Below are 26,651 nucleotides of genomic sequence, written 5' to 3' on the forward strand. Positions count from 1 at the left end.
GTGACCTCTGGGCCAGGCCACGGCCCCTGTGCTGCTGAGGGCCCGTCCCTTCTCAGAGCTCTGCCTGCTACGCCTCCTCATGTAGGAACATCCTGTGGAAAAGGAAGGCAGGCTCAGAGTGGTCGGACTCTTCCCTGTGCTCCCTAAGCCGGAGTAGAGCGAGTCCACAGAGGAAAGCTGGGGAGGATGAGGCTTTCCCCCAGACCTCCCATGGTCAGGGTCAGGAAGTCTTGAGCCACAGGGCTGAGGCCTCTGGGTCAGCGGATGGTTTGCAGGCCTGGACTAGGATGTGGTCCGAGCTCTGCTGCGGATTTGCTCTGTGACCTCAGGCAAGCCCCATGCCCTCTCTGGGCCCTTGGTTTCTTCATCAGTAAGTGAGCATTTGGACTGAATGGATCCTTGCGGTTCCGCTCAGTCTTCAAGGCTTTGGGTTCCCAGCCTTTCTTTGCAAGGACCTAGGAAGAGCTGTCATAGAAAAAGGCAGCGGAGCCTTGGGCAAGGAAGGGGCCTCAGGAACAGCTGGGGGCAGGGTCAGGTTGCAGGGTTGGGCAGAGAGGGACAGCTCCCACCCTGGAGAGGGGGCTGAGGACAGTCTCAGCCCCGGGAGAGGCGGGCAGCTGGAAGACAGCGTCAGGTTGCCCGACAGGCCCGTGTGCCGGGAACAGCTGGGGGAGTCTCTGCTCCTTGCCCATTCCCGCCCCCCCTTGTGTGCACTCAGGGTGCCGGCAGGGCTAGGGAACCCTGGCCCTCCGCTCGGGCTTCTGGGCCACTCCCCAGGGACCGTCTCCTCAGTGAGGCAAGAGGGAGCCTCTGAAGGAGAAGCTGGTGACAGGTGCGTGGGTGCGGTGGCAGGAGAGAGGGCTGGCTTTGGGTACCCCAGCTCTGTGCTGCTGGCTGGGTGTCCCCTAGCCACTCACTGCCTGAGGGTTGCTGTAAACTTACAGAGAACGTGAAGGCCTGAGCAGCGGCCGTGCCCACTGTGACTAGCAGGGAGAGGCCCAGCCTCAATGCTCAGCGGAGTCCCCGTACCCATGGACATACCCCTCCCTGCTACCAAGACTTCAGGCCAGGAAGGGTCTGCCCAAAGGGACGCTGAGTCATGGGGGGGAAGGACTTCTGGCCTCCGTGAGGGCCCAGAGAGCAAGGTGCGGCCCACTCCTCCCCACCCCCACCCTCACCTGGCCACATCTGTGCACATCACCCTGGATTTGCCATCCGTTGCTGGCATCTCCCTGGCAACCCCTAATCTCAGATTCCCTCCTCTGGATCTAACGCAAAGAGTGCTGCGGAGAGGAGCACACAGACCCGTGGGTGCCCAGCCGCAGACAACACACTTCGGGATCATCTCTGGCCCGCACATCTCTCCCCCTGTTCTGGCCTACATGGGCTGGGGTAGCATCTGGCCACCCCCTGGAGTTAGGGCTCCAAGTTCCAGGGTGTCCCTCAGCATCCTCAGGAGCAGGAGTTGCTCTCTTGGGGCAGTAGCGCCCGGGCCACAGATTACTAGGACAGGGATGTCTCTTCCCCATTCCCAGGGGAGTTGAAAGCAGCAGCTAGAGCCCAGAATGCTGCCCGCAGTCTGGCCCCCTAGAGCAAGCCCCACCCAGCTCGTTTTGATCTTTGTTGAATTTGCCTGAGTCCCAGCTCCGGAGGCAGGGCCTGAGGCCCAAGAAAGAAGCAGCCACGGCCACAATCCAAGGTGTTGTCAGGTGGTGTGTCTTTAACAGGAAGGGAACAGGCTGAGTAGGGGTACAGGGGCCCACTTCCAGGCTCCAGATGGCATCCCAACCATGGGAAGAGTTCCCAATGCCCCTGGGCCTGGTGGCTTGTCAGAGATGGCTTTCAGGCTCTGACCATTGGTGGGATGGTCACAGCACTGTTGTGATTCACCCAAATGGAATGAGCTGCTGGGCCCCGGCTGGCCTTACCTCAAAGGGACAGAGTTGTAGCCACAGTGGGCACCCATTGGGTACCTAGGCTGGGGCTGGGCATCAGGCCAAGTTCTTCATGTCAAGTATGGAGGAATCCTCACCCACCCCATGGGGTGGTTCCTGTGGCAGCGCCCCCTTACAGAGGAGGATACTGAGTTACCTGCCCAAGGTCAAGTGGCTAGGGGGTGGTCGTGTTACAGTTGGGTCCAGGTCTGTCGAGCTCCTGTGCTCAGCTGCTGCCTGGACCTCTCCCGCCATATTGGGGTCTTTTCATGAACTCAAAGGGCCCAAGGATTCTCTGCTTAGCTGATCAGCCCACAGCCTTCATGAGATCCCTTACCAGGGCCACCAGGCCTCAGGACCTGGAAGCAGATCCTTCCCAGCCCACAGAGATCGGCTTCCAGTGAGGCCAGAATGAGGGAGAAGCAGAGTCTTTTCTTGGGACTCTCTGCTGGGGCGATGATTAGGAACGGGACAGGGGCCCAAGTGGATCTAGTCCCCCGGGGCAAGCTAAACACTGGGCTTGAAGGGGACAGCAGGGCTAATGCATTGCCCAACTATAGAGAGCATCAGGCCCGTGGCAGTTGTGCAGTGCACAAGCCGTGAGGTGGTACAGAGCACCTGGGGAGAGTGCTAGCAAGCGGAGTTCCCGGAGGCATCAGCTGCCCAGTGGTGAGACCAGCTCTCCTTCCCCAGGGACAGAGAGTGACTGCAGGCCTCTGGGCCCCAACACTCAAAAACAGATGTCCTGCCAAGTTGAGGGCCAGTAGACTTCAGCCCTCCCTGTGGTCCCCGGCCCTAGCCCTTCCCCAAAGAAAGGGCCAGGCTGCCTCCTCCCCCTTCTCCCTGGACCCTGTTCCAGGCCCCAGCTGGCTTCCTGGCTGGCTCCTAGCCCTGGCTTCCACCCCAAAGGGAGCCACTCATAAACAGGAAATGCTTCCCGATGTGATGCCTGCTCTGGGCACCGTTGCCAGCCCACAGACTGAAGGCCCTACCAAGCAGCAGTGTTGACTGGTCCCACCACCTGTGGGGGAGGGGATGCTCATAGGGCTCCCTGCTCTTTGGGGCTGACTGCTGGGGAAGGGTTGTTGGGCCTGAGGTGGACAGACTCCCCGAGGTCGAGCTCCCCCAGCCTGTGGCCCTGCCCCGACCCCACTGCCCTCCTGTGGCTGATGCTTACCCGCTCCAGCAGCCCCATCATGTGCTGAGACACTGACGCTGAGCCCTTCTGCTCCCTTTCCCCAGAGACGGTCTGAAGGCAGCCCCCAAGTCAGAGAAAGCAGACTCCCCAAGCATCGACTACGCCGAGCTGCTGCAGCACTTTGAAAGGGTCCAGAAGAAGCACCTGGAAGTGAGGCACCAGCGGAGTGGGCGTGGGGATCACCTGGACCGGAGGGTTGTCCTCTGATAGGCCTGGCCTGGAGAAGGGCCCAAGCAGTGGTCCCATGGAGCACTTGGGGTCTTCAGGCCCCCTCCCCACAGACCCGAGGACCTGCCTCAGGGGCAGGGCTGGGCCTGGCCACCAGCGCAGGGCAGGGTTGGGGGCTGGAAGCTCTGTCCACCCAAGCTCCTCTCACAGGCCCTCCAGCGCGGTCAGCTGCACTCTGGCATTCAGACGGAGCTGGCTTCCCGCCAGGGTGAGGCCGCAGCCTCAGACGCCCCCATTTTCTGGAATCGGGTTCTTTCTAATGCCCTCTTGTAAAAGAGCTTGACCTCCCCAGCGCACCACAGCTCTGGCCTCGTGCGGATGTGTGTGTACATATGTGTATACACATCTGTGCACACAGGGACCAGCACAGAGGTCCATATGAATGGTGCACCCTCTGCCCCAATAAAGAAACGCAACCCGTGCCTGGCCTGCTCCTTCCCACTGATGCCTGCCCCCGCCTGGTGCTGCAGTTGCCCCAGGACCTTGCTGCCTGTCCTAGAAATTTGTTCTCATGGTGGTCCCAGGAGTGCTGGCTCTGCCAGGAGAGGCTGGCCACTCTCTGCACGCTAACCTGACTGGGGTGTGGGCCTTGGGCCCAGCCCTCACCTCTGTAGAACCAGCCCCTTCTTCCTGGAGAGCGCCAAGCACTGGCCTGGCCCCCGAACCCTGCCTTCTCAGGCACCTAATCTGACTTTTCCATCCTGACAACCCCGCCCAGGGGGCATGGGACATGTCCCCACTAGACAGATGAACTGAGTGAGCCTCAGGAGTTTCTGAATGAAGGGGCACACTGCAGAACATTCCAGGTCACTGGGGATGGAGGGGAAGGCCCAGACCAGCGCAGGGAGTTGGGTGGGGCAAGGGGTGGGCTTCCCACATCCCCACCCCTTGATTTGGCTAAATGAGCCTTAGCTCACCAAACCTATAAGCCAGAGTCCACCTGACCCCAGGCTTTGGGAAGCCTCGGATTGGCCTAATGATCTCCCAAGTGGCTCCTGTGGGTCCCTGGAATAGAAGAGAAGGATCTTGCGCGGGCTTTTCCCCAGAGCCCCAGCATAGGGCCGGGAGGGTGGGTTTCCCTGCCTGGAGTCTCCGGAACAGTTTGACAGACTGAACTCACCATGGCCAACATACACACACATGCACCCTCATACATGGGTACCCTGGCATCAGCGACTGGGGACAGTGGCCCACCTCTGTTCTGCTGGTCCCACACGGCCCCAACCCGAGGAAAGAGGTTGCTTGAGGACCAGTACACCACCACCCCCAAAGGCCCGGTCTGGGGCATCCCATGCAGGTGGCATCAGCACTGGCACTGCTTGGAAAAGGAGCCAGAGAACTTCTGGAGGAGGGTCCAAACCCTTTTGTGCCTGGGATAAAACGTTCCAAGGCGGGCGGCCTCCAGGGCACCGTGCGCCCCTGCTGAGTGTGGTGTATCCATCTCACGGGATGCGCCCCGAGGACCCCAGCCTGCCCCCCTCTTCTTAAAGCGCGGGAACACCCACCCCCGACACACACACGCGCGCGCGCGCGCGCCAGAGACCAAAGGCTGGAGGGTGGTGGTGGTGTTGGGCACCTTCCCGGAGCGGGCACCCAACCACTGGTCCCACTCCCGCGGGCAAGTCGGGCAGCCCCGCCCCAGCGCCGCCCCCGAACCGCGGTGGCGCCTGCGCCTGCCGGGCCCTCTAGCCCGACCAGTTTGGCCGCGCCGGGGCTCGGATTTCAAAGCCCGGGCTCCATTCCTGGTGAATGGGCCGGAGCTCGCCCGGTCTTTCCCACAGACCCCTCCCGCCACGGCCCTGCCCCTCCCCGCGGCCCTCCCCCCGCGCGTCCACGTGACGTCCAAGCCTCGGCGGCTCGGATTACGGACGCCGCTCCAGTCCCCGCGCCGAGGCTGCGCCGCTAACTGCCCGCGCCGCGCCCCCAGCGCCGCCCGCCAGCCCCGCCGCGACATGGCCCGCGCCGCCCCGCGGCGGCCCGCGATCCCCGAGCGCGGCGCGGCCGGCCGCTGAGCGCAGCCCGGAGGCTGCAGGCCCGACCCGGCCTCGGAGCGAAAGCCGCCGCGGCCCGGGTCCCCGCGCCCAGCCTGCGCCCCGCCGCCGCCGCTGCCGCCCGGCCCGAGCATGGAGACGGCGGAGAAGGAGTGCGGCGCCCTGGGAGGGCTCTTCCAGGCCATCGTCAACGACATGAAGGTAACGGGGCGCGGCGGGGCTGGCCGCCCTGCGGGCGCGCGGGTTCTTGTGCGAGTGCGTGCCCCCTCTGGGGACGCGTGGCGACGGGCAGCCGTGCCCCGCTGTGTCCGTGCGCCGCCGTGTCTGTTTGTCCTTGTCTGAGCGCGTCTGGCCTGCGACTGCCGTGCGCCCGTGTCTCTGGGTGCCCGTCTTGGGGGGTGTGGGTGCTCGTGTGTCGGGGTGTCCGTGCGGTGCCCGGGGTCCAAGCCCCGGGTCGCCCGGGTCGCAGCGCCCCCTTGGGGAGCCGACCCGAGCCTGCGCACACGCGGGCTCCCCGCGCCCCAGACCCCCAAACCATGAATGGGGTTTGGCTCCGGGAGCGACTCCACGGCCCTTTAATGGGCCCGGGGTCTCTCCGGCCTCCGCCCCCTACCACCACCATCCCCCCCCACTCCCCCGCCTACGACGGCCCGGGAGCCCAGACAATGCTGTCACCGCCAAAGCAGGGAAAAATAATAAAGCAGGGAACCGTTAACTCCTTCCCTGCCGGCCTCGGCCTCCGCACCCGCTGCCCGGGTCCCCCCAAACAAGCTCCAGGACTCCAAGGTCTCCACGATGAGCGTTCCTGCATCCCAAGGCTTCTGTTCCCACCTTGGGAGGAGGAGGGAGAAGGCTGGGTTGATGGAGCAACCCCAGGGAAGGGCTACTCTTGCTCCAGGCTGTCAGCTCCAACCCCCTCCCCATGATTGCCCAAGGTCAGGCTGCAGCGGGCCACCAATTCCTGGCCCACTGCTGGCTCACCAGGTGGGGAAACTGAGGCCTGGGAATGGCTCAAGGTCATTAAGGAGACTGCTGGACACTCCCTGACCTCACCCCTCACTGGTGGTCTAGGGAGTGAGGGGGACCCTCTCCCCCAAAGAGGCTAGGGCTTGGCAGGGCCGGCCCAGGCTGACTGGGCAGAGAGGAAGGGCAGCTCCGATGGCAGGATGGGGGCCAGGAAGCAGCGTTTCTACCCTTCCCCTCTGGGGCAGGCCTGTGGGCAGGGGAAGAGCAGGGGAGAGACCTGGGAACTCGTCAGACCCCCGCCCTCACAACCTATCTCACACTCCCAAGTACACAACATAGAATCCTACCGTGACGTCGCAGGCCCCGGGAGGACACACCGCAGTGCACACCACAGGGCAGGCCCTTCGGGGGGCTCCCGGTGCTGCCAGGGGAACAGCCCCAGGGGCAGCTGCCAGATCTCTGCGCCCCCACCCCCACCCCCAAGAGAACTGGAGCCACCCTCACTGGGAACTACAGGGTTAGCAGCATGCATAGGTGCCACTCCCTGCCCCCGTATAGGGTGCGCCCCTGAGAGCTCCGTCCCCTGCAACCCCACTCCGAGCTTCTTCTACCGGCCCCCAAAAGTCCTGGCCTCTCTCTGCCCTTAGCAGCCCCTCCTGCCCTGTGGACATCACAGCCCTGGCACTGGGTTTCCTTCCTGGGACCAAGCAGCCCAGACAACCCTCCCCCAACCATTCCCAGGGCTGGCAGAGGGGGGGACCTTCCCACACCCTCCTTCTGGCATCCTCTCCACAAACACTGCAGAGAGCAGCAGCTTTTGCACAGAGCAGAGGGGCAGGACTGTCTCCCTCCCTCTCCAGGCAATTTGCAAGGAACTTTGGGATGAGATAGAAAGAAATGGGCCTAGATTGTAACAAGTGATTGAGGCAGGATTTTCTGATATGTGGAAGCAAATTGGGAGAGGTTTCACCTGCGGTGATGCCAAGTCCCGATATACCTACGACACATGCACGTGTTTGGGCCAGGGACAGAGCAGGGGACCGGGCCACCTGGAGGTCGATCATCTGGATTTGAGGGACAGCTTCTGGCTGTTTCCTTCGGTGGCCTGAGCCACAGAAGCAGCAGGGTTTCCGTAGAGGAACGTGGCCAGGTTGAGGAGACTGAGCCTACCTGTGAGGCCCCTCTACACAGGGCAAGCACGGCCACCGCACGGCCGCAGGACCCACAACAGCACACCCTGGCCCTCCTGGAGGCCCAGACCCTGGCGTGGGAGAGGCAGAGTAGGGGGAGGAGGACCTACACCTGGAGCCTGGGGGGCCTGGAGGAGGACAGTAGCTCAGGGATCGGGAGGGGGCCCTTGGGAGCTTTCCCTGCCTGCTGTGCCTCATTTAGCTCAGATGCCCATCGAATCCCAGAGAAGGGCAGGGACTTGCCCAAGATGACAGGGCTGGGTGTGGCACCCAGGGCTCTGCCTCAGCCCCAGGCCTCACCTTCAGCAGCACTGGCCCATCCAGAAAACAGGGTCATAATCTTTGCCTGCCCTCGAGAGTGGGGAGTGTCACCTGGACACATAGGCCCTGGCCAGGTGGGAGAGGCTCCTGGCAGAGAAGCAGGGGTCAAGTGTCTGCTCTGTCCGCCAGCATTAACCTAGCATTTACTGTGTGCCGGGCACTGTGCTAGTGCTTTCCATGCAGTCTCCATACTGACCCGCTGACATCGGTGCACTTCCCATCCTGACCTTACAGGTGAGCAGACAGGCTCAGAGAGGACACCCTGGCCCAAGGCCACCCAGAAAGCCCCCTCTCTGGGATTGCAGCCTGAGTCGCTCCCCTGCACAGCCCAGGGCCCAGTCAGAGACAGTGTCCGGGGGCCAGGGACCTGGGGCCCAGCAGCCTCCATATCAGTCTCATCCCATCCACTTGAGCACCTCTAGTGAACATGTAACCTCTCCCCTCCAGAGCAGCCCACTGCTCTGGGGGCAGAGCTGGGCGTCTCTCCCATCCATGTAGTTCCTGCCCCCTACCACCCTTGATGCCCAGATATTCATCTCCCCGCATCCCGGAAGTGGGGGGGGGGAATCCCTGACGTGTAGTGACCAGTCAGACAAGGGATCAGTTCCTGACCCTGGCACTCGATGGCCTTGGGCAAGCCGGTTAATCTCTCTGAGCCTCAGTTTCCTCATCTGTAGAATGGGGGTGACAACAGTATTCATTTCACAGGGTCATTGTAAGGATTCCATGGGATCACACAGTGCCTGGCCCACCGCATGCTCTTGATCAGCAGTAGCAGTCCCTGTCACTAGTGGTAACAACCCAGAGTCCTAGAACCTGACAGCCAGGGTGAGGCCTATGTGAGGGCACAGGTCCAGGTGAAGACCGAGGACACCCCTGGGGCCCTGGCTGCTTCGGCCCCTCAACCTCACCTCTGGGGTCCTCATGAGTTACCAGTGGGGGGTGGAGTCTCAGGTCCTTAGAGACCCAGGTGCTCCTGTCCATCTGCTGAGGAGGGACCGGGCCTGGCCTCCCCCATGCCCCATCCTGTCCCCTCTCCACCGGGAAAGCCAAGGCTGTGAGGGTCTGGGATGGAGTGATTCTGGCTGGGCAGAAGCGTCGGGGTGGGCCCCAGCCAGGGACTTTAATGGGGTAGGGACCTGTGTCTTCCCAGCTTCTCCCAGCCTGCTGCCCTCTGAGACTTCCCAGAGGCTGCTGGGGGTGCTTAGGTTTTCTGGGGGCCAGGACGGTGCCTCTGGACCCCTGGACCCACAGCATCATCCCTCCTCCCTGGAGGTCTTGGCAAGGCTTGGCGCTGAGGGTGTTGAGGTGAGGGAGGGCGCCAGGCCCTCAGGACTGTCAGGGGCGGACTCCCGGGCTCCTTTACCCTGAGCCGTGCCGCACAGAGACAGCCCACGGACAGCCTCCCCCTTCCCGCTCCAGCCTGTGTGAACTTCTCAAATATTTGCTTTCCCTGGCCACTGGTTGGGCTGGGCTGGGAGGGGAGGGAGTTTCTGAGGCTCCCAGAAGCTTCCCTGTCCTCCCCACCCCTGCAGGCTGGCCCTGTCCCTGGGGTTCCAGCCCGGCAAAGCCTCCCTCTGAGGCCCTGGGGACTGGGGTCTCTGCCTTCTCCCTTTCCACTGGAAAAGCCCCAGCTCCCAGCGTCCCATCCCACATGGAACGGAAGGTCGGCAGCACTTTGGGGCTAGGGGCTTTGCCAGCCTGAGGCTCCCCTTCAAGGATCAAGTCTTCCACAGGGCCATTGGGCCAGGACCCAACAGCCATGAGAGGGCCCATTAGCCAGAAAAACCCCTTGATCTCACTGGACAACTTGATCACCAAGAGCCTGGCTTCCCTACTGGGAAACCCCCTCCCAACTCAGAACTTTGGGCCAGGCTGGGATAAAGGCCACACTGTGTCCCCAGGAGAGGAGGGGAGCCGGGGGTGGAGAAAGGTGGCTCTGTTGGCCGCACAAGGCCCCATTCAGCCTGGGGCCTGACTGTCCCAGGCAGGCTGGCCAGGCTCTGAAGCAGCCATAGCCTCCCCGGGCCTGGGAGCCACTTCTGCTGGCCCGGGATGGATGGATGGCTGGGCTGGCAGTTGCTTCCAGGGCACAGGGTGGGGGCCCCAGAGGCCCCAGTTTAGACCTGGCATGCCTTGAGCCCTGTGCACTGTGCCTCTGCCCCCATGCCATGTGGACCATCCTGGGCTGTGTCCGGGGAACATAGTGCCCCTCATGTGGCTCAGCCCAGATCCCCTGCCAGGCCCCTCCCATCCCCGAGGAGACAGGACCTGCCATTCACTGTTTCCATCTCCGTTGAGGATGTGGGCCACCATTGCAGACAATGGGCCAGAGTTCCTGACTGTCAGGAAGGGAGGAATGGGCAAAGGTGCGTGTTCCCAGGGCCAGGCCTTCTTCATGCCCCAGGTCTCTGTCCTTGGTCGCCTGTCCCCCTAGAGAGCCCAAGAGCCTTCCTCTCCGCAGGGGCAGGGCTGCTGTCTCAGAAACTGCCCAGAGTCTGGACCCAGGCATGTGGGGAGCCCAGCCCAGGTAGAGCCCTGCAGTCCTCATGGAGTCTCCCTTCCTCTCCCATCTCCTCTGCAGAGCTCCTACCCCATCTGGGAGGACTTCAACTCCAAGGCCACAAAGCTGCATTCCCAGCTGAGGTGAGGCTGCTGAGGGTGCCCCAGCTGGGGAGGGAATGGGTAGAAAAGACACCTCACCCACAGACCACCCCGCTGTCCATCTCCCCAGGACCACTGTGCTGGCTGCTGTGGCCTTCCTGGATGCCTTCCAGAAAGTGGCTGACATGGCCACCAACACCCGAGGTAGGGAGGGGGCATGGCTGGAGGTTGGGGATGCCCCAGGTTGGGCTTGGAAGCTGGAAGGGCTGAGTGGGATATGAACCGGGAAGGGGACACCAGGCCCAGAGTCGGGACCTTGAGTTCTGCTCCCTAGTGGAATGGGCTTTTTGTGGAGAGAGTGAGCCTCTCGTCATTAGAGGCATGCAAGCAGGAGTGGGCGAAAGATGACAGGATGTTACAAAGGGGGGTTCCCTTCTCGCTTCTGGGTGGCTGGTTTGACCCCTCAGCCACAGTTGTTCATGCTTCCCTATGGTGAGTTTGACTGTGGCTTCTTCTTTTCCACCCCCTTCTGCTCTTCTGAGAGCACAGAGGGCAGGTGAACATTCCCTGTTGGCCTTGGCATCTCCTCTGCATTCTGGTCCGAGTAGCAGGGACCTGGGTCCCCTGCTCCTTCGGGTGGTGAGAACCAAGGCAGTGGGCGCGTGCTGGCACTCTCACACCTGCATCTGGGCACACCTGGAGGGGGTTCCCGGTAGGGCAGGAGGGGATTTTGGTTGGATCTTTGGATGGTCTTTGGTGCCAGCCTCTCCTAGCTGGGGTGAAGGGCAGCTCCTGGCTCGACCAGCAGAGCAGCCGCAGCTGCAGGAGGCTGGCATAGCCAGGATGGGCAGGACCTTGGTCCCGTACGGAGGACGGTCTTGGTAAATACTGAAAAGAGATCAAGTCGCCTGCTGGGGCCGGCAGGATTGCGGAAAGCTGGGGGGCGGGGCGCGGGGTGCCGGCTCGGCCTTCGCGGGCCGGTGCGCCCCCTCGTGGCCCGAGGCCGGGACTGCAGAAGCCCCGGCGGGCCCGTTCACGCGCTGCGCGCTTGCCTTGCCAGGGGCCACGCGGGATATCGGCTCGGCGCTCACGCGCATGTGCATGCGCCACCGCAGCATCGAGACCAAGCTGCGGCAGTTCACCAAGTGAGTGGGCGCTGCGGTCGGGGAGCGGGGGGTGTCACGGGGAGTGTCACGGGGAGACCTCCATGGTGGCCCTGACCGTCTTGCCCCCGCCCACAGTGCGCTCCTGGAGAGCCTCATCAACCCACTGCAGGAGCGCATCGAGGACTGGAAGAAGTCGGCCAACCAGCTGGACAAGGACCACGCAAAAGGTGGGTCTGGGGCTGGGTCGTGCTTCCCGCCCCCCACTGGGCGGAAACCCGCGTCACAGGGCTCCTTTCTCATCCCTTGCACAGAGTACAAACGAGCCAGGCATGAGATCAAGAAGAAATCTTCAGACACGCTGAAGCTGCAGAAGAAAGCACGCAAAGGTAGAGCCCAGAGCTGGCCCACAGAGGCACAGCCCCAGGGGGCCCCGCTCTGTATCCCCTGCCGCCCTGTGGGGCGCCCCAGGGCATCATCCTGTCCTGAGGGGCCCTATCACGCACACAGGACCCTCCAACCTGTTGGGTGGGGCAGAGGGAGCACCTTGCACCCCAGACCGGACCCAGGACCTCCCCTCCTAGGGAGGCAGCAGGAGGCCCAACAGGCCCAGGCACCCCCCAAACCCCACCCCCCCCAGCCCCAGGAGTGGCTCTGTCCATCCGGCTGTCTTTCACACATTCTTTCTTTCTCTGTCTCTCCTCTCCTCTCCTCGTCCCAATCCTTCCTGTAGAGCTACTTGGTAAGTCAGATGTCCATTCCTCCAGCTGCTCCTCCCGTCCTTGTCGTCCTTGTCGCATTTGTCTGTCTCCCCCAGCTCAGGGCCATTGGAAGGAGCCTCTCCAGGCCAAGGAAGAGCGAGGAAGGCGGTCGGTCCAGCGAGGGAGGGGCCTGGGGCACAGTCCCCTTGGGGCCCCTGGGGTCCCTGGCCAGGGATGAGTCCGGGGCCACTGCTGGGTCAGTCTGCCAGGCCAAGAGGGGTTGGACCGGGCAGGGTGGGGACACAGGCCCTGGCTGCCCCGCCCCCGCCAGGCCCTCCCAGAGTCCTTACCTCTTGCCTCCCCACTTCCTGTCTCGCTGTCTCCTTTACATCATCTTCTCGCCTCTCCCTGTCTCTCTCGCCGCTTCTTGGTGTCGCTGTTGGTGTCCTTGTGCATCATTCCCTGAGCTGAGTGGGGACCCACACGGAGGCACCCCGTTCCCTGTCCCCTGGGCCCAGCCCCTAGCCCTCTTGGCCCCTACACCCCCTCATGGCCTGGCCTACAGCTGCGCCCCCATGCTCTACTTGGTCCTACTTCCCTTCCTCCTCCCTGTGCCCTGGGACATGAGAGGCCACCATCCCACGGGCAGTGAGGGTATCCTGGGGGGTGGAAGTCTCATCTCTTGTGGAGGTTGCCACTGAGCTCTCCTGAGCACAGCTGCTCCAAGGGCAGCCCTGCGGCTGCCCAGGGCTCTGCTCACCCCAGGACCTGGGTGGCTTTGCAGCTTTGGCGTCTTTCCTGTGTGTTTGTTTGTCTGTCCTCTCTGTCTGCTCTGGGGACCAGCCCTTCCACAAGCCCCAGCGTCCCGACTGCCCTCCCCAGTCCCCTGGCCCCCACGGCAGTGCCCAGCCCCACGGCCAGGGACACCACCACGGGGTCTGAGCTGTGGATGCAGTGGGCCGGGCCGGCATCCCCAGCGTGGCCTCTCCTCCCAACCCCTCTAGGGAAAGGAGACCTGCAGCCCCAGCTGGACAGTGCCCTGCAGGACGTGAACGACATGTACCTGCTGCTGGAGGAGACGGAGAAGCAGGCGGTGCGCCGGGCCCTGATTGAGGAGCGTGGCCGCTTCTGCACCTTCATCACCTTCCTGCAGCCTGTGGTGGTGGGTTCCTCGGGCACAGAGAGGCGTTCTGAGTGTCTCCACCATTGGGCTGGTTGAGGGGTTCCCAAGAACCATGATTTGGGAGCCTCCGTCAGCCCGAGCAGCGTTGGTTGGTGGGAAGGGGTGAGGGAGGGGAGACCCGGTGTGGCCTGCTCCTCCAGGGTGCGTGGGCAGGGGCGGGGCCGAGAGGCTGACTCACTGCTCCATCAGAACGGCGAGCTGACCATGCTGGGAGAGATCACCCACCTGCAGGGCATCATTGATGACCTGGTGGTGCTGACCGCGGAGCCACACAAGCTGCCCCCCGCCAGCGAGCAGGTGCGGCCAGCCCTGGGGACAGGACAGGGGAGGGGAGGGCTTGCCCTTGATTGGGGATGATAGAGGAGAAAAGGGGACAGCATTTGGGGGAAGCAGCTGGACACAGAGGACCACCTTCTGTGGGGATCTAGGAGCATCGCCCAGGTGAGGGGTGGTGTGCCCAGGACCCAATGGGGGCCTTACATCGAGAGCAGACGGGTGGAAGTCCCAGATCCGCAGGATCCCCCTGAGCAAGCAAGACCTGATGATGCCCACCTGCCATCCACACCCAGACGCGTCAGCTCCCCTAGACCCAGACGCTCCTGCCCCCACGTGCCGCCCTGCCCACTTCACCTCACCACCGTGCTCCCATTGCACTAGGGTCAGCCCTACCTGACGGCGCCGTGGCGTTGCTCTCACTAGGCGCTTACTGTGTGCCCAGCCCACGCGGAGCACTTCCCATGGGTCACCTCATTCATTCACCCCAGTGGCCCTTTAAAATAGGAATGATTGGCTGCATTTCACAGGAGAAACCCAGGAGAGACCCAGGAACTTGCCCGAGAGCAGAGCAGAGAGCAGAGCCAGGATTTGAACCCCGTGGGGTCCTTCATGGTCACTCTGGCCTGGCTCCTCTGCCAGCGACAGGAGCACCAGGTTCTCCCATGTCCTGGCCTGCGCAGCTTCCCTGAGAAGCAGAGCGGGCAGAATCTCCCCAGGCATCCCCCGCAGCCCTCTGGCAGCCCGGCTTCCTGCCCCTGAGTGAGGAGCTTGTGTTAGGAAAAGGCTGGGGGGCAGGGGGCTTCAGACTCCCAGGGATCGCCTTTGGGGCCCGGTTCTCAATTGGGAAGACAGCAGGGGGCCTCTGGCCCTACTAGCCCTTGGAAGGGAGGCCCAGGAAAATGATGAGGCTTTCTGCAGGGCAGGGCTGCTTCCAGTGACCTCATCCATGTCCCCATCCAGGTGATCAAAGACTTGAAGGGCTCAGACTACAGCTGGTCCTACCAGACCCCACCCTCATCGCCCAGCAGCTCCAGCTCCCGGAAGTCCAGTATGTGCAGGTCAGTGGGGGGCTGAAGGGGGGTGCAGGGAGGGGCAGGGGTACTGCAGCAAGGAATCGGGAAGGTCCCACCAAAACTGCATCAATAATAGCTTCAGGGCCCCAGAATTCACACAACTCCTAGGTCGTCAAGGAATCTGCAAGCATAGGGGAAACTCTACTCTCGTCGCAAGACTGCCGCTAGTGCAGGCGTGTGTTGGGGGCGGGCGGAGGGGCAGCAGCTTCGTTTACGGAGCAATAAGTATGCAGCAGGTGCCGTGCTAAATGCTTTATGCATTTTCTTCATTGAATCCTAACACCACCGTATCAGGTATGGTGTTGTCTCCATTTCACAGAAGGGGAAGCTGAGGTACAGAATCCCAGCATTTAACCACTAGACTCTGCCAGGCTCAACACAGTGCTGGGGCAATAGTAAGAATCTAAGATGGGGAGGGCTGTGGAGGCTTTGGGGAACATGTGCTGAGGCTACAGGCTTATTACCTTATGGACACTGCAGCCTGGCTGGTTCCTGAGAGCTGGTGCCTGGGCAGCTGCCACAGGCCCGAACCTCAGCCTAAGCTGGGCCCCGAGGTCTTGCAGAGCCAGGGAGAGGCCAAAGGTCTTGCTCAATCACCACTCAGGCTCAGGATCAGGAGCACTTCCTGGGTGGGATTTGGAGAGCTATTTAAGATTCAAGGCTCCTCGGCGGAGGGCAGTGAGCATAGCGCGAGTTACTGGCGGGGAGACCCCTCTGTGCCAGGCACCCTTTCCCCAGATCCACCTTGGCTGGGCAACCGGGGCATGGGCGGTAAGCCAGGCACAGCAGTCAGCTGCTCCTGCAGGGAGAGGAGGGTCCACGTCAACTGGCAGCTCTTCAGACCCCGGGTGGGTGACTGGCACAGGAGGGGAGGGTTGATTGCAGGGGACACCCATGACCAAGGGTGGAGGCTGGGGACCTTCCCGGTCATGCTCAGGAGGAAGGCAACCTTCATTGCCAGGAACGTTGCCCAGGGATGAAATGGTTGCATAGAGGATATGAACTACAGAGGGCTGGACACCCTTCAGTGGGTGGAAAGGATGAGGGCAATGGTGAGTCCAAGACCCACACAGACCGTCACCACGCACTAGACGTTCAATTAGGATTTGATGGCGAATATCAGGCTTTGAGAAGACAGTCATGATCAGACTTATGTCTGGTTGTAGCCTAACTGGGAAGCTTTGATGCTGGGTGACTCCGTTTCCTCCTTGTTTTAACCTAAGGTCTACTGTTCTTGCTGGCAGAGTAGGAGGTAGCGCTGGGGTGCTCCGGGGCAGGCGCTGGGCCAGCTCTTCAGTGTGGTCCCCTGCCCAGGCCCCACCCTGTCCCACAGTCCTGGAACCCAGCTCCTCTGTGGCACTTTGGTCTCAGGACCTTGTAGTCTGACATTGTCTTTTCCTTCCTTTGCCCCTCACCTCTCTCCCCCGCCCTCGTCTGTCGCCCTTCCACACACATCCCTGTGTCTCCCTGTCTGGCTGCTGTGCGACCCCCTTCACTCCCCCAGCGCCCCCAGCAGCAGTAGCAGTGCCAAGGGTGGCGGAGCCCCGTGGCCTGGGGGTGCCCAAACATACTCACCCGGTTCCACCTGTCGCTACCGCAGCCTGGCACAGCCGGCCACTGCCAGCGCCCGCCTCTCCAGCGTCTCCTCCCACGACTCTGGCTTCATCTCCCAGGATGCCACCTACTCCAAGCCCCCCTCGCCCATGCCTTCAGACATCACCAGCCAGGTGAGGGGGCATCTGCCGAACCACCCGGGGTGGGGTGCAGTGGTCTCATGCCAGCCTCAGGCTATCCACGTCAGGGGCCACCTGTAGCTGTTGAGACTAGCCCTGGAGGTCCCCAGGGCCACCACATTGAGGACCAACCTGAACTCACTGCCTCAAGGCTAAGGAGAGTTGGAAGGTCTTGGAGCAGCTTACCAGCTCTGGCACCTTGTGACCCTCCCCCTGCATAGCTTGGCTGTGATGGAGTGGCTGGCCCTAGGAGGCACCCCCAGGAGCCCCAGGATCTGCAGACATCCTCCCCCTTCTCCACACTTTGGCCAGCTCATTCTGAACACAGAGACTGGCCCAAGAATCTCTTCAGATGTAGGCTCAGGTCCTGCAACCTCAGTGAGATGGAAACAGCAGAAGACAGAGGGAGGTCAGGCCACATGCCCAGGGTGCTGTCCTTCCCCATCATGGCGAGTGCCTCCATTTGAGCTCAGCATTCTCTCCTTTCCTGCTCTCTTGCCCAAGGATGTCCCCACTGCATTGCCAGTCTCCCCTCCTCTGCTGGCTCATTTCTGTCAGTACACAAACACACGCTCTAGCATCATCCATCTTAAAAGCCCTCCCTTCCTCCATGTTCTCCTCCAGCCACCTAGTCTCTCCTTCACAGCAAAACTTCTCAAAAGACTTGTCCACACTGACCACCCCTACCTCATTCCCCATTCACTCCTGTCTGCTTTACCTATCAGTAATTGAAAAGCTGGAATTGTTCATTTCTCCCATATAGTTCTATCCATTTGCTTTATATATTTTGAGACTATTTTATTAGGTGCATACAACTTTAAAATGTTAACTCTTCTTAGTGAATTGAATCTCCTAACGTGATGTAGTTGATCTTCTGTTACTTACATGTTTTCTAGCTTAAAGTCTGTTTTGATATTAACTACAGCTCCTTCAGCGTTATTTTGCTCAATATTTATGGTATCATTTTCTGTCTCTTAGCTTCTAAGCTCACTATGTCCTTATGTTTTCGATGAGTCTCTTATAAACAGCATATGCCTAGATTTTCTTTTCTTATCCAATCTGACAATCTCTTAATTGACATTTTTAGTCCATTCACATTTATTATGATTACTGGCATATTTAGACTTCTGTCTTTTTTCTTTCTATTCATTCTGCTTTTTCTGTGCTGCTTTTGTCTCTTCTCTTGCTTTTTGTTTTTTCCTTTCCCCATTATTTTCCTTCTACTGGATTTTAAGTTATACTTCTTATTTCATTTCTTTTACAGGTTACCTTGAAATTTTACCATGCATCCGTAGCAAAGTCACAGCCCCACCTCCTGAATAATTCAAGGACCTTAACGTATATTTTAACTTCAGTCACCCACTCTCTCCCCTTATAAGCTATATATATCTCTTTAATCATCCCCATGACTGACATTTTTTTTCTTAATTTTATCATTATTTTATACATACAGTATCTGTTTAGATTTACCCATATGTATTTACACTTTTTTTGTTCATTTTTTCCTTGTATCCCATCTTCCTTGTAAGGTCACTTTCCGTCTTTCTGAAGTAAAATATGTCCTTTAGAAGTTCTTTTAGAATGTGTCTGTAGTAGTAAACTCTGTTTTTGTTTATCTGTAAACATGCTTTATATTTTTCCTCTTTCTTGAAAGTTAGTTTTGCCAGGGATGCAATTCTGGGGTGACAGTTACTCTGTTTCCACATTTTGAAGATATATTCCCCCTGTGTTCTGGCTTCTGTGGCTGGTTGTAATGTCTGCTGTCAGTCACTGTTGTGCCTTTGTGAATGATCTGACTTCTCTCTCTGGCCACTTTAGTTTTTCTACAATGTATCTAATTGTGGATTTGTTTTTGTTTAACCTCACTTGGTGTGTTTGTGTTTCTCTATCTATCTATCTCTGTATTCATGTTTTTCATTTGCTCTAGGAATTTTCAACCATTATCTCTTTTTTTTTTTATAAATTTATTTATTTATTTTTGTCTGAGTTGGGTCTTTGTTGCTGCATGCGGGCTTTCTCTAGTTGCGGCGAGTGGGGGCTACTCTTCATTGTGGTGTGTGGGCTTCTCATTGCAATGGCTTCTCTTGTGGCAGAGCACGGGCTCTAGACGTGCAAGCTTCTGTAGTTGTGGCTTGTGGGCTCTAGAGCGTAGGCTCAGCAGTTCTGGCACACGGGCTTAGTTGCTCCGCAGCATGTGGGATCTTCCTGGACCAGGGCTCAAACCCATGTCCCCTGCATTGGCAGGCAGGTTCTTAACTACTGCGCCACCAGGGAAGCCCGTCAACCATTATCTCTTTATTCTTACTTTCATTTGTGTGTTTCTTCACTCTCATATTTCCCATCTCTTTGTTTCTCTGGATAATTTCTTCAGGTCCATCTTCCAATGTACTTTTTCTCTATTTTATAGCTATTTAACTTATCCATTAAGGGTTTGGTTTTTTTTAATTTTGAAATAATTTTAGCCTTGTAGAAAATCTGTAAAAAGAGTGCAGAGTTCCCACCCACCCTCCCCACAGTCTCCCCGGATGTTAACATCTCATGTAACTACCAAACAATTTTCAAAACCAGGAAATTAACACAGGCACAATACTGTTAAATAGTCAACAGACTCTTTTCACATTTTGCCAGCTTTCTCACTAACGTCCTTTTTCTGGTCCAGGAGTCCAGGATCCAACACAGGACCCTACCTTGCATTTTATTATTGTGTCTCTTTAGGCTTCTCCACTCTATAATGGCTCCTCAGTCCCTCTTAAATGACTTTTGAATACTGGTCATGTATTTTGTAGAATATCCCTCATCTTGAGTGTCTCTGATGTCTTCCTGTAGTTAAATGGGCAGGAAGAGCACAGCAGTGGTTTACTGCCATTCCACCTCCTCACCAGACCTTGGTATCCTTTTCATTTGAGCCATTCTGATAGGTGTTATATCATAGTGCCCTGTGTTTTTAATTTGTATTTCCCTGATGACTAATGAGGTTGAACACCTTTTCAAACTTTTAAAGGCCATTTGGATATCCTCTTTTTGTGAAGGACCTATTCAGATCTTTTGCTTGTTTTTCTCTCCTAGGTTGTCTGTCTTTTTCTTGTTGATTTGTAGAACTTCTTATATATTGTGGATACAAGTCTTTTCATCTGATAATCTTCTCTGATTCTGTGGGTTGCTGTTTTACTCCCTTAATGGGGTCTTTTAATGACCTAAAGTTCTTAATTTTAATGTGTGTCCAATTTATCCATTTTTTTTCAATTGTTATTGCTTTTTCTGTCCTGTTTGAGGTATTTTTGTGTACTCCAAGGTCACAAAGATGTTTTCCTCCAAAAAAAGCCTTTTTGTTTTACCTTTTCTTCATTTAGGTCTGCAGCTCATCTGGAATTGATTGTGTGTGTGTGTGTGTGTGTGTGTGTGTGTGTGTGTGTGGTGAGGTAGAGGTCATTTTTTCCATATGAATATCTAATTGACAGTTTTTTGAAAATACCATCTTTTCCTCCACTGCACTGTAGTGTGTTACCTTTGTCATAAAACGGGTGTCTGTGAATGCATAGCTGTTTCTGGAGTTTGTATTCTATTCCACTGGTTGATTTGTCTGTTCTTGCACCAGTACCACACCATCTTAATTATTCATAGCTTTATAAAAAATCTTGATATCTGGTAATAAAAGTCCTCCAGCTTTGATATTCTTCAATATTACCTTGTCTATTTTTGGCCCTTTGCATTTCCTTATAAATTTTAATATCAGCTTGTCAGTTTCCACTAAAAAACTCCAAAAAAAAAACCGAAAAACAACCCCTGGGATTCTGACTGGGATTACATATGTCTCTCCATTTATTATGGCTTTACCTTCTCTCAATAATATTTTGCAGTTTTCATGTGAGGATCTTGCACATCTACTGGATTTTTTGCCCTGGGTATTTGATGTTTATTGATGCTATTTTAAATTATTTTGGCTTTTTCAGAGTCTTTTACTTGTTTTTTAGCTGCTGATATTTAGAAATTTGATTTTTTTTCTATGTTGATCTTGTATCCAGTAACCTCGCTAAAAACACATATTAGTTCTTTTGAATATTCTATAATACATACACAGTCATGTCTTTTACAAACAACCATTTTCTTCTTTTCCAGTCCTTTTGCTTTTTACTTCTTTTTCATGCTTTATTGCACTGCTAGAACTTCCAGTGCTAAATAGAAATGGTAATAGTGGGCATCCTTATCTTTTTCCAACCTCAGAAAGAAAAGTATTGGTATTTTTGTAGATGACTCTTTATCAGATTAAGGAAGTTCCTTTCTATTGCTAGTCTGTTTTGTTTTCCATGAATGGGTGTTGAATTTTTCTGTTGAGTTTTCCAAATACGTTTTTCCTTTTTTTATTTTTGTCTTAACAATTATATTGGTAAAATTCTAAATGTGTTTATTATTTCCTCCAAATCCTTACCTATAGAGTTTAGTTCCTTTTATTTCAGTCATCTTGGCTCATCATAAACTATTAAAGAGATCTGGGAGTCTAAGCCGGGATGATCTAGAGACTCTTACTTGGCTGGTACAGGATCTGGAGAGGTGCTACTGATTAGTTCCCTTCCAGGTTTAATTTGGGTCATCAACAGGGTGAGCTCTCCACCTTGCCACTTGCCCAGTCTCTCAACGACAGTGCTGAAGCCAGCCTCTGCCCTGGGGACCCTCATGGTCCTGTTTCTGCCCTTGCTTCTTTTTTCTTCATTCCTTGTTGTTGTTGTTCTTTTGTTATTTATGTATTTATTTATTTGGCTGCACCGGGTCTTAGTTGCGGCATGCATGTGGGATCTAGTTCCCTGACCAGGGATTGAACCCAGGCCCCCTGCATTGGGAGCATGGAGACTTAACCACTGGATCACCGAGGAAGTCCCTCTTTGTTGTTTTGAGTTGGGGGGGCCTCCCGGGGCACCTAGTTCCTGCCACTGTCCACAGCAGGAGCCTCCTGGGCACCCTCGGTCCTGTCCTCAGTGGGCTTCTGCCCCACCATTCTGTGAAACAGTTCTGGAGGTCTGCACAGACACCCCTCCGCCTCATCTGCACGGACCCCCAGCAGCCGAGCACAACTGACCCTCCCTCCTTTGCACGTCAGGTTCTTCCCCTGATTCTGTGACATCACCTGCTCGTGGTCTTCCTCCACACCACCAGCAGCTCCTGTCACTCTTCTTCGCTGGGCCATCCTCTTCTTCCAAAGCACTGAATGTCGGCCTGACATCCTTGAACCTTTTCTCTAACCACCCTCATCCTGACTGCCTGGTGACCTTATTCTGTCCGACGGCTGCTGGATTTGTGGTTCCAAACCTGACTTCTCCCTGAACTCCAGACTGTAAATAAAATTGCCTGCATTGCATCTGGGCATAGATACCTAACAGGCAGCTCAGCTTAACATGTATAGGATGGAACTCTGGACTCCATTCCTCCCCCAGGCTTGCCCTTCTGAGAAAACAGTGGCACATCAACCCGGCAGTTCAAGCCAGCACCCCGCTGCCGTCCTTAGTATCGCTCTTTCCCTGCCCACCACATCCAGGCCATCAGCAGCCAGTCCTCTTGTTAATCCTCAAAGTGTGTGGTTATCGGGCTGGGCTGGGGGGCAGGTCATTGCCCATGGCGTGCACTCTGGGTGCTGGCTTCCACTGCATACGCTCACGGCCGTGGCCGTGGCCCTGGAGGGCGTGGGGTGGGGATTGCTGAGTCAGCAGGCCCCGCTGCATGCCAGCGCTGTGACCAGACCTGTTCTCTCCTCTCGTCCTGCCTCCCCACCCATCCGCCTGCCTGCTCGCCTCTGCATGGCAGAAGTCCTCCAGCTCAGCGTCTTCCGAGGCCTCGGAAACCTGCCAGTCCGTCAGCGAGTGCAGCTCCCCTACCACGGTCAGTGCTTCCCACCCGCAGCGGGACACAGGGAGGGCCCAGGTTCAACCAGGGGGGCGTGCACGAAGCACTTGCTCCCCGTGAGACAGGTGCTCTGTCCTTGGCCATGGTTGTGAGCCTGAGGCCCCATGTGGGTCTGGAAACCCTGAACCTCAACAACAGTGAGGGCCCCCTTGGCCATGAGCAGCAGGACCAAGGGTCCTCCTGACCTGCCTGCCATGCCCTGCAGGACTGGGCCAAGGCCGGCCCCCACGAGCAGCCCTCAGGCACCACCCTGCAGCGGAGGAAGGACCGAGTGGAGCTCCTCCGAGACACAGAGCCAGGCCCAGCTAGCGGGGGCACCCTGGGCCCCAGTGGAGAGGAGGCCCCGCGACCCCGCATGTCCCCTGCCACCATCGCAGCCAAGGTAAGCGGCAACTCCCTGGGCAGCCCAACCAGGGCCCCACCTTCACTCCTAGGTCAGCTCCAGGAGGCCAGGCAAGTGGTCGCAGGGCCAGCTGAGACCGCTCAGCCTGTTGGGGGCTGCCTGAGGTCCGGGCTGATGGGGGAAGCGGGGAGCAAGGCTTCAGCCTGCAGTCTTACCACCCCCAGCACGGTGAGGAGGTGTCGCCCGCGGCCAGTGACCTGGCCATGGTGCTGACCCGCGGCCTGAGCCTGGAGCACCAGAAGAGCAGCCGGGACTCCCTGCAGTACTCGAGCGGCTACAGCACGCAGACCACCACGCCCTCCTGCTCCGAGGACACCATCCCCTCCCAAGGTAGGCCCCAGGGGCCGGGGGCGGGCGGCTGGGCCTTCCCAGGCCCCCAGGGCCCCAGGCCCACCGCATCCCGTGCCCCCCAGGCTCCGACTACGACTGCTACTCAGTGAACGGGGACGCAGACGGGGAGGGCCCACCCGAGTTCGACAAGTCGTCCACCATCCCTCGCAACAGCAACATCGCCCAGAACTACCGCCGCCTGATCCAGACCAAGCGCCCGGCCTCCACTGCGGGGCTGCCCACCGCCGGGCTGCCCACCACCTCGGGCGCACCCCCTGGCGTGGCCACCATCCGCCGCACGCCCTCCACCAAGCCCGCCGTGCGCCGCACCCTCTCCAGCGCCGGCCCCATCCCCATCCGGCCGCCCATCGTCCCCGTGAAGACGCCCACGGTGCCCGACTCCCCTGGCTACGTGGGGCCCACGCGGGCAGGCAGCGAGGAGTGCGTCTTCTACACCGACGAGGCCGCCTCGCCCCTGGCCCCGGACCTGGCCAGGGCCTCCCCGAAGAGGCTCAGCCTGCCCAACACAGCCTGGGGCAGCCCGTCCCCCGAGGCCGCCAGCTACCCGGGGCCGGGGGCCGGGCTGGCGGCCGAGGACGACGAGGCGCAGCAGCAGCAGCTGGCCGCCAACCGGCACAGCCTGGTGGAGAAGCTCGGGGAGCTGGTGGCCGGCGCCCATGCCCTGGGTGAGGGCCAGTTCCCCTTCCCCACTGCCCTGTCGGCCACCCCCGTGGAGGAGACTCCCACCCCGCCCCCCGCTGCCACCAGCGACCCCCCGGCTGAAGACATGCTGGTGGCCATCCGGCGCGGGGTGCGGCTCCGCAGGACCGTCACCAATGACAGGTCGGCGCCCCGCATCTTGTGATCCCACCCTCTGGCCCGGGTGAGGCAGGTGGCCTGGTCGGTGGGCAGCGGCCACTCCGAGCAAAGGCACAGTCAGGAGCGAGCGGAGTCAGGCAAGCTTTTTTTTTTTTTTTTTTTTTTTTTTTTTTAAGTCATACGAGGCGAAGCCACTTTATTGGAAAGAGACACCCATCTTGGATTTCAAGGTTTAAACAGGAAATGACTTAACAAACCTCGCCAGGATGGAGCCTGCAGGCCTGGAACTTGGATTTGGAGCCTGTTTCAACCTTTGCTTGCCCACTCTGTCCCTCCTCTTCCTCCTTTCGGGCCCTGCCTTTTCCTGGTGTGGGTGAGCCCCAGAGCCACGCTCCCCGCCCACAGCAGCGGGGCCGGGCCAGCCTCTCCTGGTCCCACCAGCCTGGCTGGGCCCGCAGTGCCACCGCTTAGCTAGCCTAGCCCGGCTTCTCGCCATCTCCCCAGGGACGGTGGCCTTGGGCTCTTCCGGAATGCTAGCCCATCCCGCCCTGACTGAGCTCCCTCCTCCTCCCTCCTCCGTCGTCTCATCTCTCTGCCTCTCCACGCTCCTCTCTGTAGGGGAGCAGGGCCGACAGAGAGCAGCTGTGCAAGGGCCAGGGGCCCAACCGGCTAAGGTATCTGGTTTGCTGAGAAAGCTCTACGGGATGGCTGGCTGTTGGGGGGTTGGTGGGGAGGTTGCAGCTGGGAGCCCAGCCGCCGTCGCTGCCGCTGCCGTCGTCGTCGTCAGGGAAGGGGGTCCGGGCCCAAGTCTAGCCTCTTGGGGAAGACATGCAGGGGACCTGCTTGGAGGAGGCTGGGGACCCTGAAGCAGCATCCCCTCCCCCCAGGGGCAGCTGGGGTTGGAGGCAGGGCGGGGCTGGGCAGTGGGGAAGGAGTCCAGAGGCTAGGGGTCACCTGGCCAGTCCCCCAGGAGCTGCTTTCAGATGCCGTCGCCATCCGGGCACATGGCGACCGACCCTGTGGACCCTGGTGACGGTTTCAGCCACCTCTGCGGATGGGGGCTGGGGGCGGGGGCAGGTGGGACAGGAGGGGGTTCTTTTATGAACACATAATAAAATGAGCTGACCGGACAAGGACTGCTTGTGGGGACAGGGTAGACGGTACAGGGTGTGTCCAAGAGTGCCTGAGGGACGGGGGTGCCCACACTGGCCGTTGGGCCTGTGGCAGGAAGAGGGCCTAAGGGCTCCAGAGGCCAGAGAGCAACCCCTCTCCAGCGTCTGGTCCGGAGCAAAGCCGCAGTGAGGTTGGAAAGGGCTGGGGGCTGGGCCTCCTGCCGGTCTGCTGCGGACCAAGGGGTGGGGGGTGGGGGTGGGGGTGGGGGGGCAGTCGGGGGAGATTAGCTTTGACTCTGTTGTCAGAGGAGACGCCCTCCCAGGATGGTCCAGGCGGCGGGGAGCGAGGTGGCGAGTGCCCCCGCACCATGTTGCGTGCCAGCTCCAAGCAGGTAAAAGCACGTGTGCCAAGGGCGAGCGGAGGACTTCCTGCGGCCCCGCAAGGCAGCCGAGGGCGGCCAGGGCGGCAGGGTCACGGTCACGGGGCAGGGGCCCCTCCCGGGGTCAGGAGAGCTGGCTTTTCCTGGTCTGGATGGAGCCCGGGCTCCTGGTAGTTCTTGTGCCGGAAACGGGGGTCTAGGCACGGCAGCCAGGCGGGTGTGGGGAACCAAGGATGCCCCTGAGTGGATGGAGCCACGCGGGGTCCCCGAAAGCGGGTGGAGAACGGTACCTGTAAGTCGCTAGGTCGGAGAAAGGAGACTTGCTGAGCGCACCACACCTGGAGGAGGGCCGGGCGAGGAAGGAGCCGGCAGAGCAGGTGGCCTGTATTTGAAGGCTTGGGGCGGGGCTTACACTGCCCCTCACCACAGGGTTTGCCCAGGTGGGCTGATTTAAGATGCAGGTTATGTGATGTGAGCAGGGTAAGGGGCAGTGGGGTGCGGGGCAGCTGAGTCCCCATGAGGAAGAGCTTGCCCCTGGGGAGGGGGATGGCTTCGGAGACCCAGGGAGGGGGTGGGTGTGGCACAGCTGCCCCACCCCCCACCCCAACCCATACTCCAGTGGCGCTCTTCCCCTCCAAGCCACCCCCAGGGCTGTACATAACTCCTCCATCCCCTTGATCGCCTCTCGTCCATTTAGTGACCACCTTGTAGGCCCACCCCTTTGGGATCCGAGCCAGCCATCCCGCATCACAAACTTTGGTTTGGGGGACTTCTTTACGTTTGTTTCATTTTTCTTTTTGTACAGAGAAATATTCTTTTCAAAAAGTGTCTTTTGACTGAAGTAACTTTTCTGGTGCTGTTGTTAACTTGTTCCTTTTTTTAATTTATTTCCCCACCCCAGGCCCCCCCTCCTGGTTCCTACTCACTTTTTCTTCCCTCCACCACCCCCTCACCGCCCCCATCCCATCTGAACCATTTTGTTTCTTTTCTTTCTGTCCGTTTTTGGATAAATGATCCTCTCCTTCCCCCCCCCCACCCCCCTGCAACCCACCCTCTCCTTGATTTAAATAGTCACTGCTACAAGTAACAAATGCACTGTGAAGATTCCAGTATTAATAAAGTTGTACTGTAATTAACACCCCTGCCTCCGCCTGGCTTCCTCCACCGCTGCTCACCGGGCAGCACCCCAGCCCTTGCCCATCCCACATCCCCGC

The 26,651-nt window shown here is 58.7% G+C and overlaps 2 protein-coding genes across 7 annotated transcripts in view; both read left to right on the forward strand.

The window, feature by feature from the left end:
* The window catches only part of VAC14 (VAC14 component of PIKFYVE complex), a 97,876-nt gene extending 94,095 nt beyond the window's left edge, over positions 1–3,781 (forward strand). For all 5 annotated transcript variants that reach the window (XM_082439028.1, XM_082439027.1, XM_082439030.1 and 2 more), the window contains one exon: positions 3,177–3,781. In XM_082439028.1, the coding sequence (XP_082295154.1) occupies positions 3,177–3,257 (81 nt within the window). In that variant the 3' untranslated portion in view covers positions 3,258–3,781. The remainder of the gene's footprint in view (positions 1–3,176) is intronic.
* Positions 3,782–5,208: 1,427 nt separating this feature from the next.
* On the forward strand, positions 5,209–26,573 carry MTSS2 (MTSS I-BAR domain containing 2). Of its 2 annotated transcripts, none has more exons than XM_082439033.1 (14): positions 5,209–5,552; positions 10,413–10,474; positions 10,563–10,636; positions 11,493–11,577; positions 11,674–11,765; positions 11,850–11,924; positions 13,241–13,398; positions 13,609–13,716; positions 14,656–14,753; positions 16,273–16,495; positions 22,295–22,369; positions 22,599–22,775; positions 22,961–23,126; positions 23,210–26,573. In XM_082439033.1, exons 1-14 carry the CDS (start codon positions 5,484–5,486, stop codon positions 23,989–23,991), a joined length of 2,244 nt encoding a protein of 747 aa, XP_082295159.1. In that variant the 5' UTR covers positions 5,209–5,483; the 3' UTR covers positions 23,992–26,573. The 2 variants fall into 2 exon arrangements, with proteins under 2 accessions (XP_082295159.1, XP_082295160.1); XM_082439034.1 differs by having other exon boundaries at positions 5,213–5,552; positions 16,369–16,495.
* The last annotated feature ends 78 nt before the right edge of the window (positions 26,574–26,651 follow it).

The sequence above is a fragment of the Balaenoptera physalus genome (genome assembly GCF_965194825.1).
Source record: "Balaenoptera physalus genome assembly, chromosome: 19".
In the NCBI taxonomy this organism is placed as follows: domain Eukaryota; kingdom Metazoa; phylum Chordata; class Mammalia; order Artiodactyla; family Balaenopteridae; genus Balaenoptera; species Balaenoptera physalus.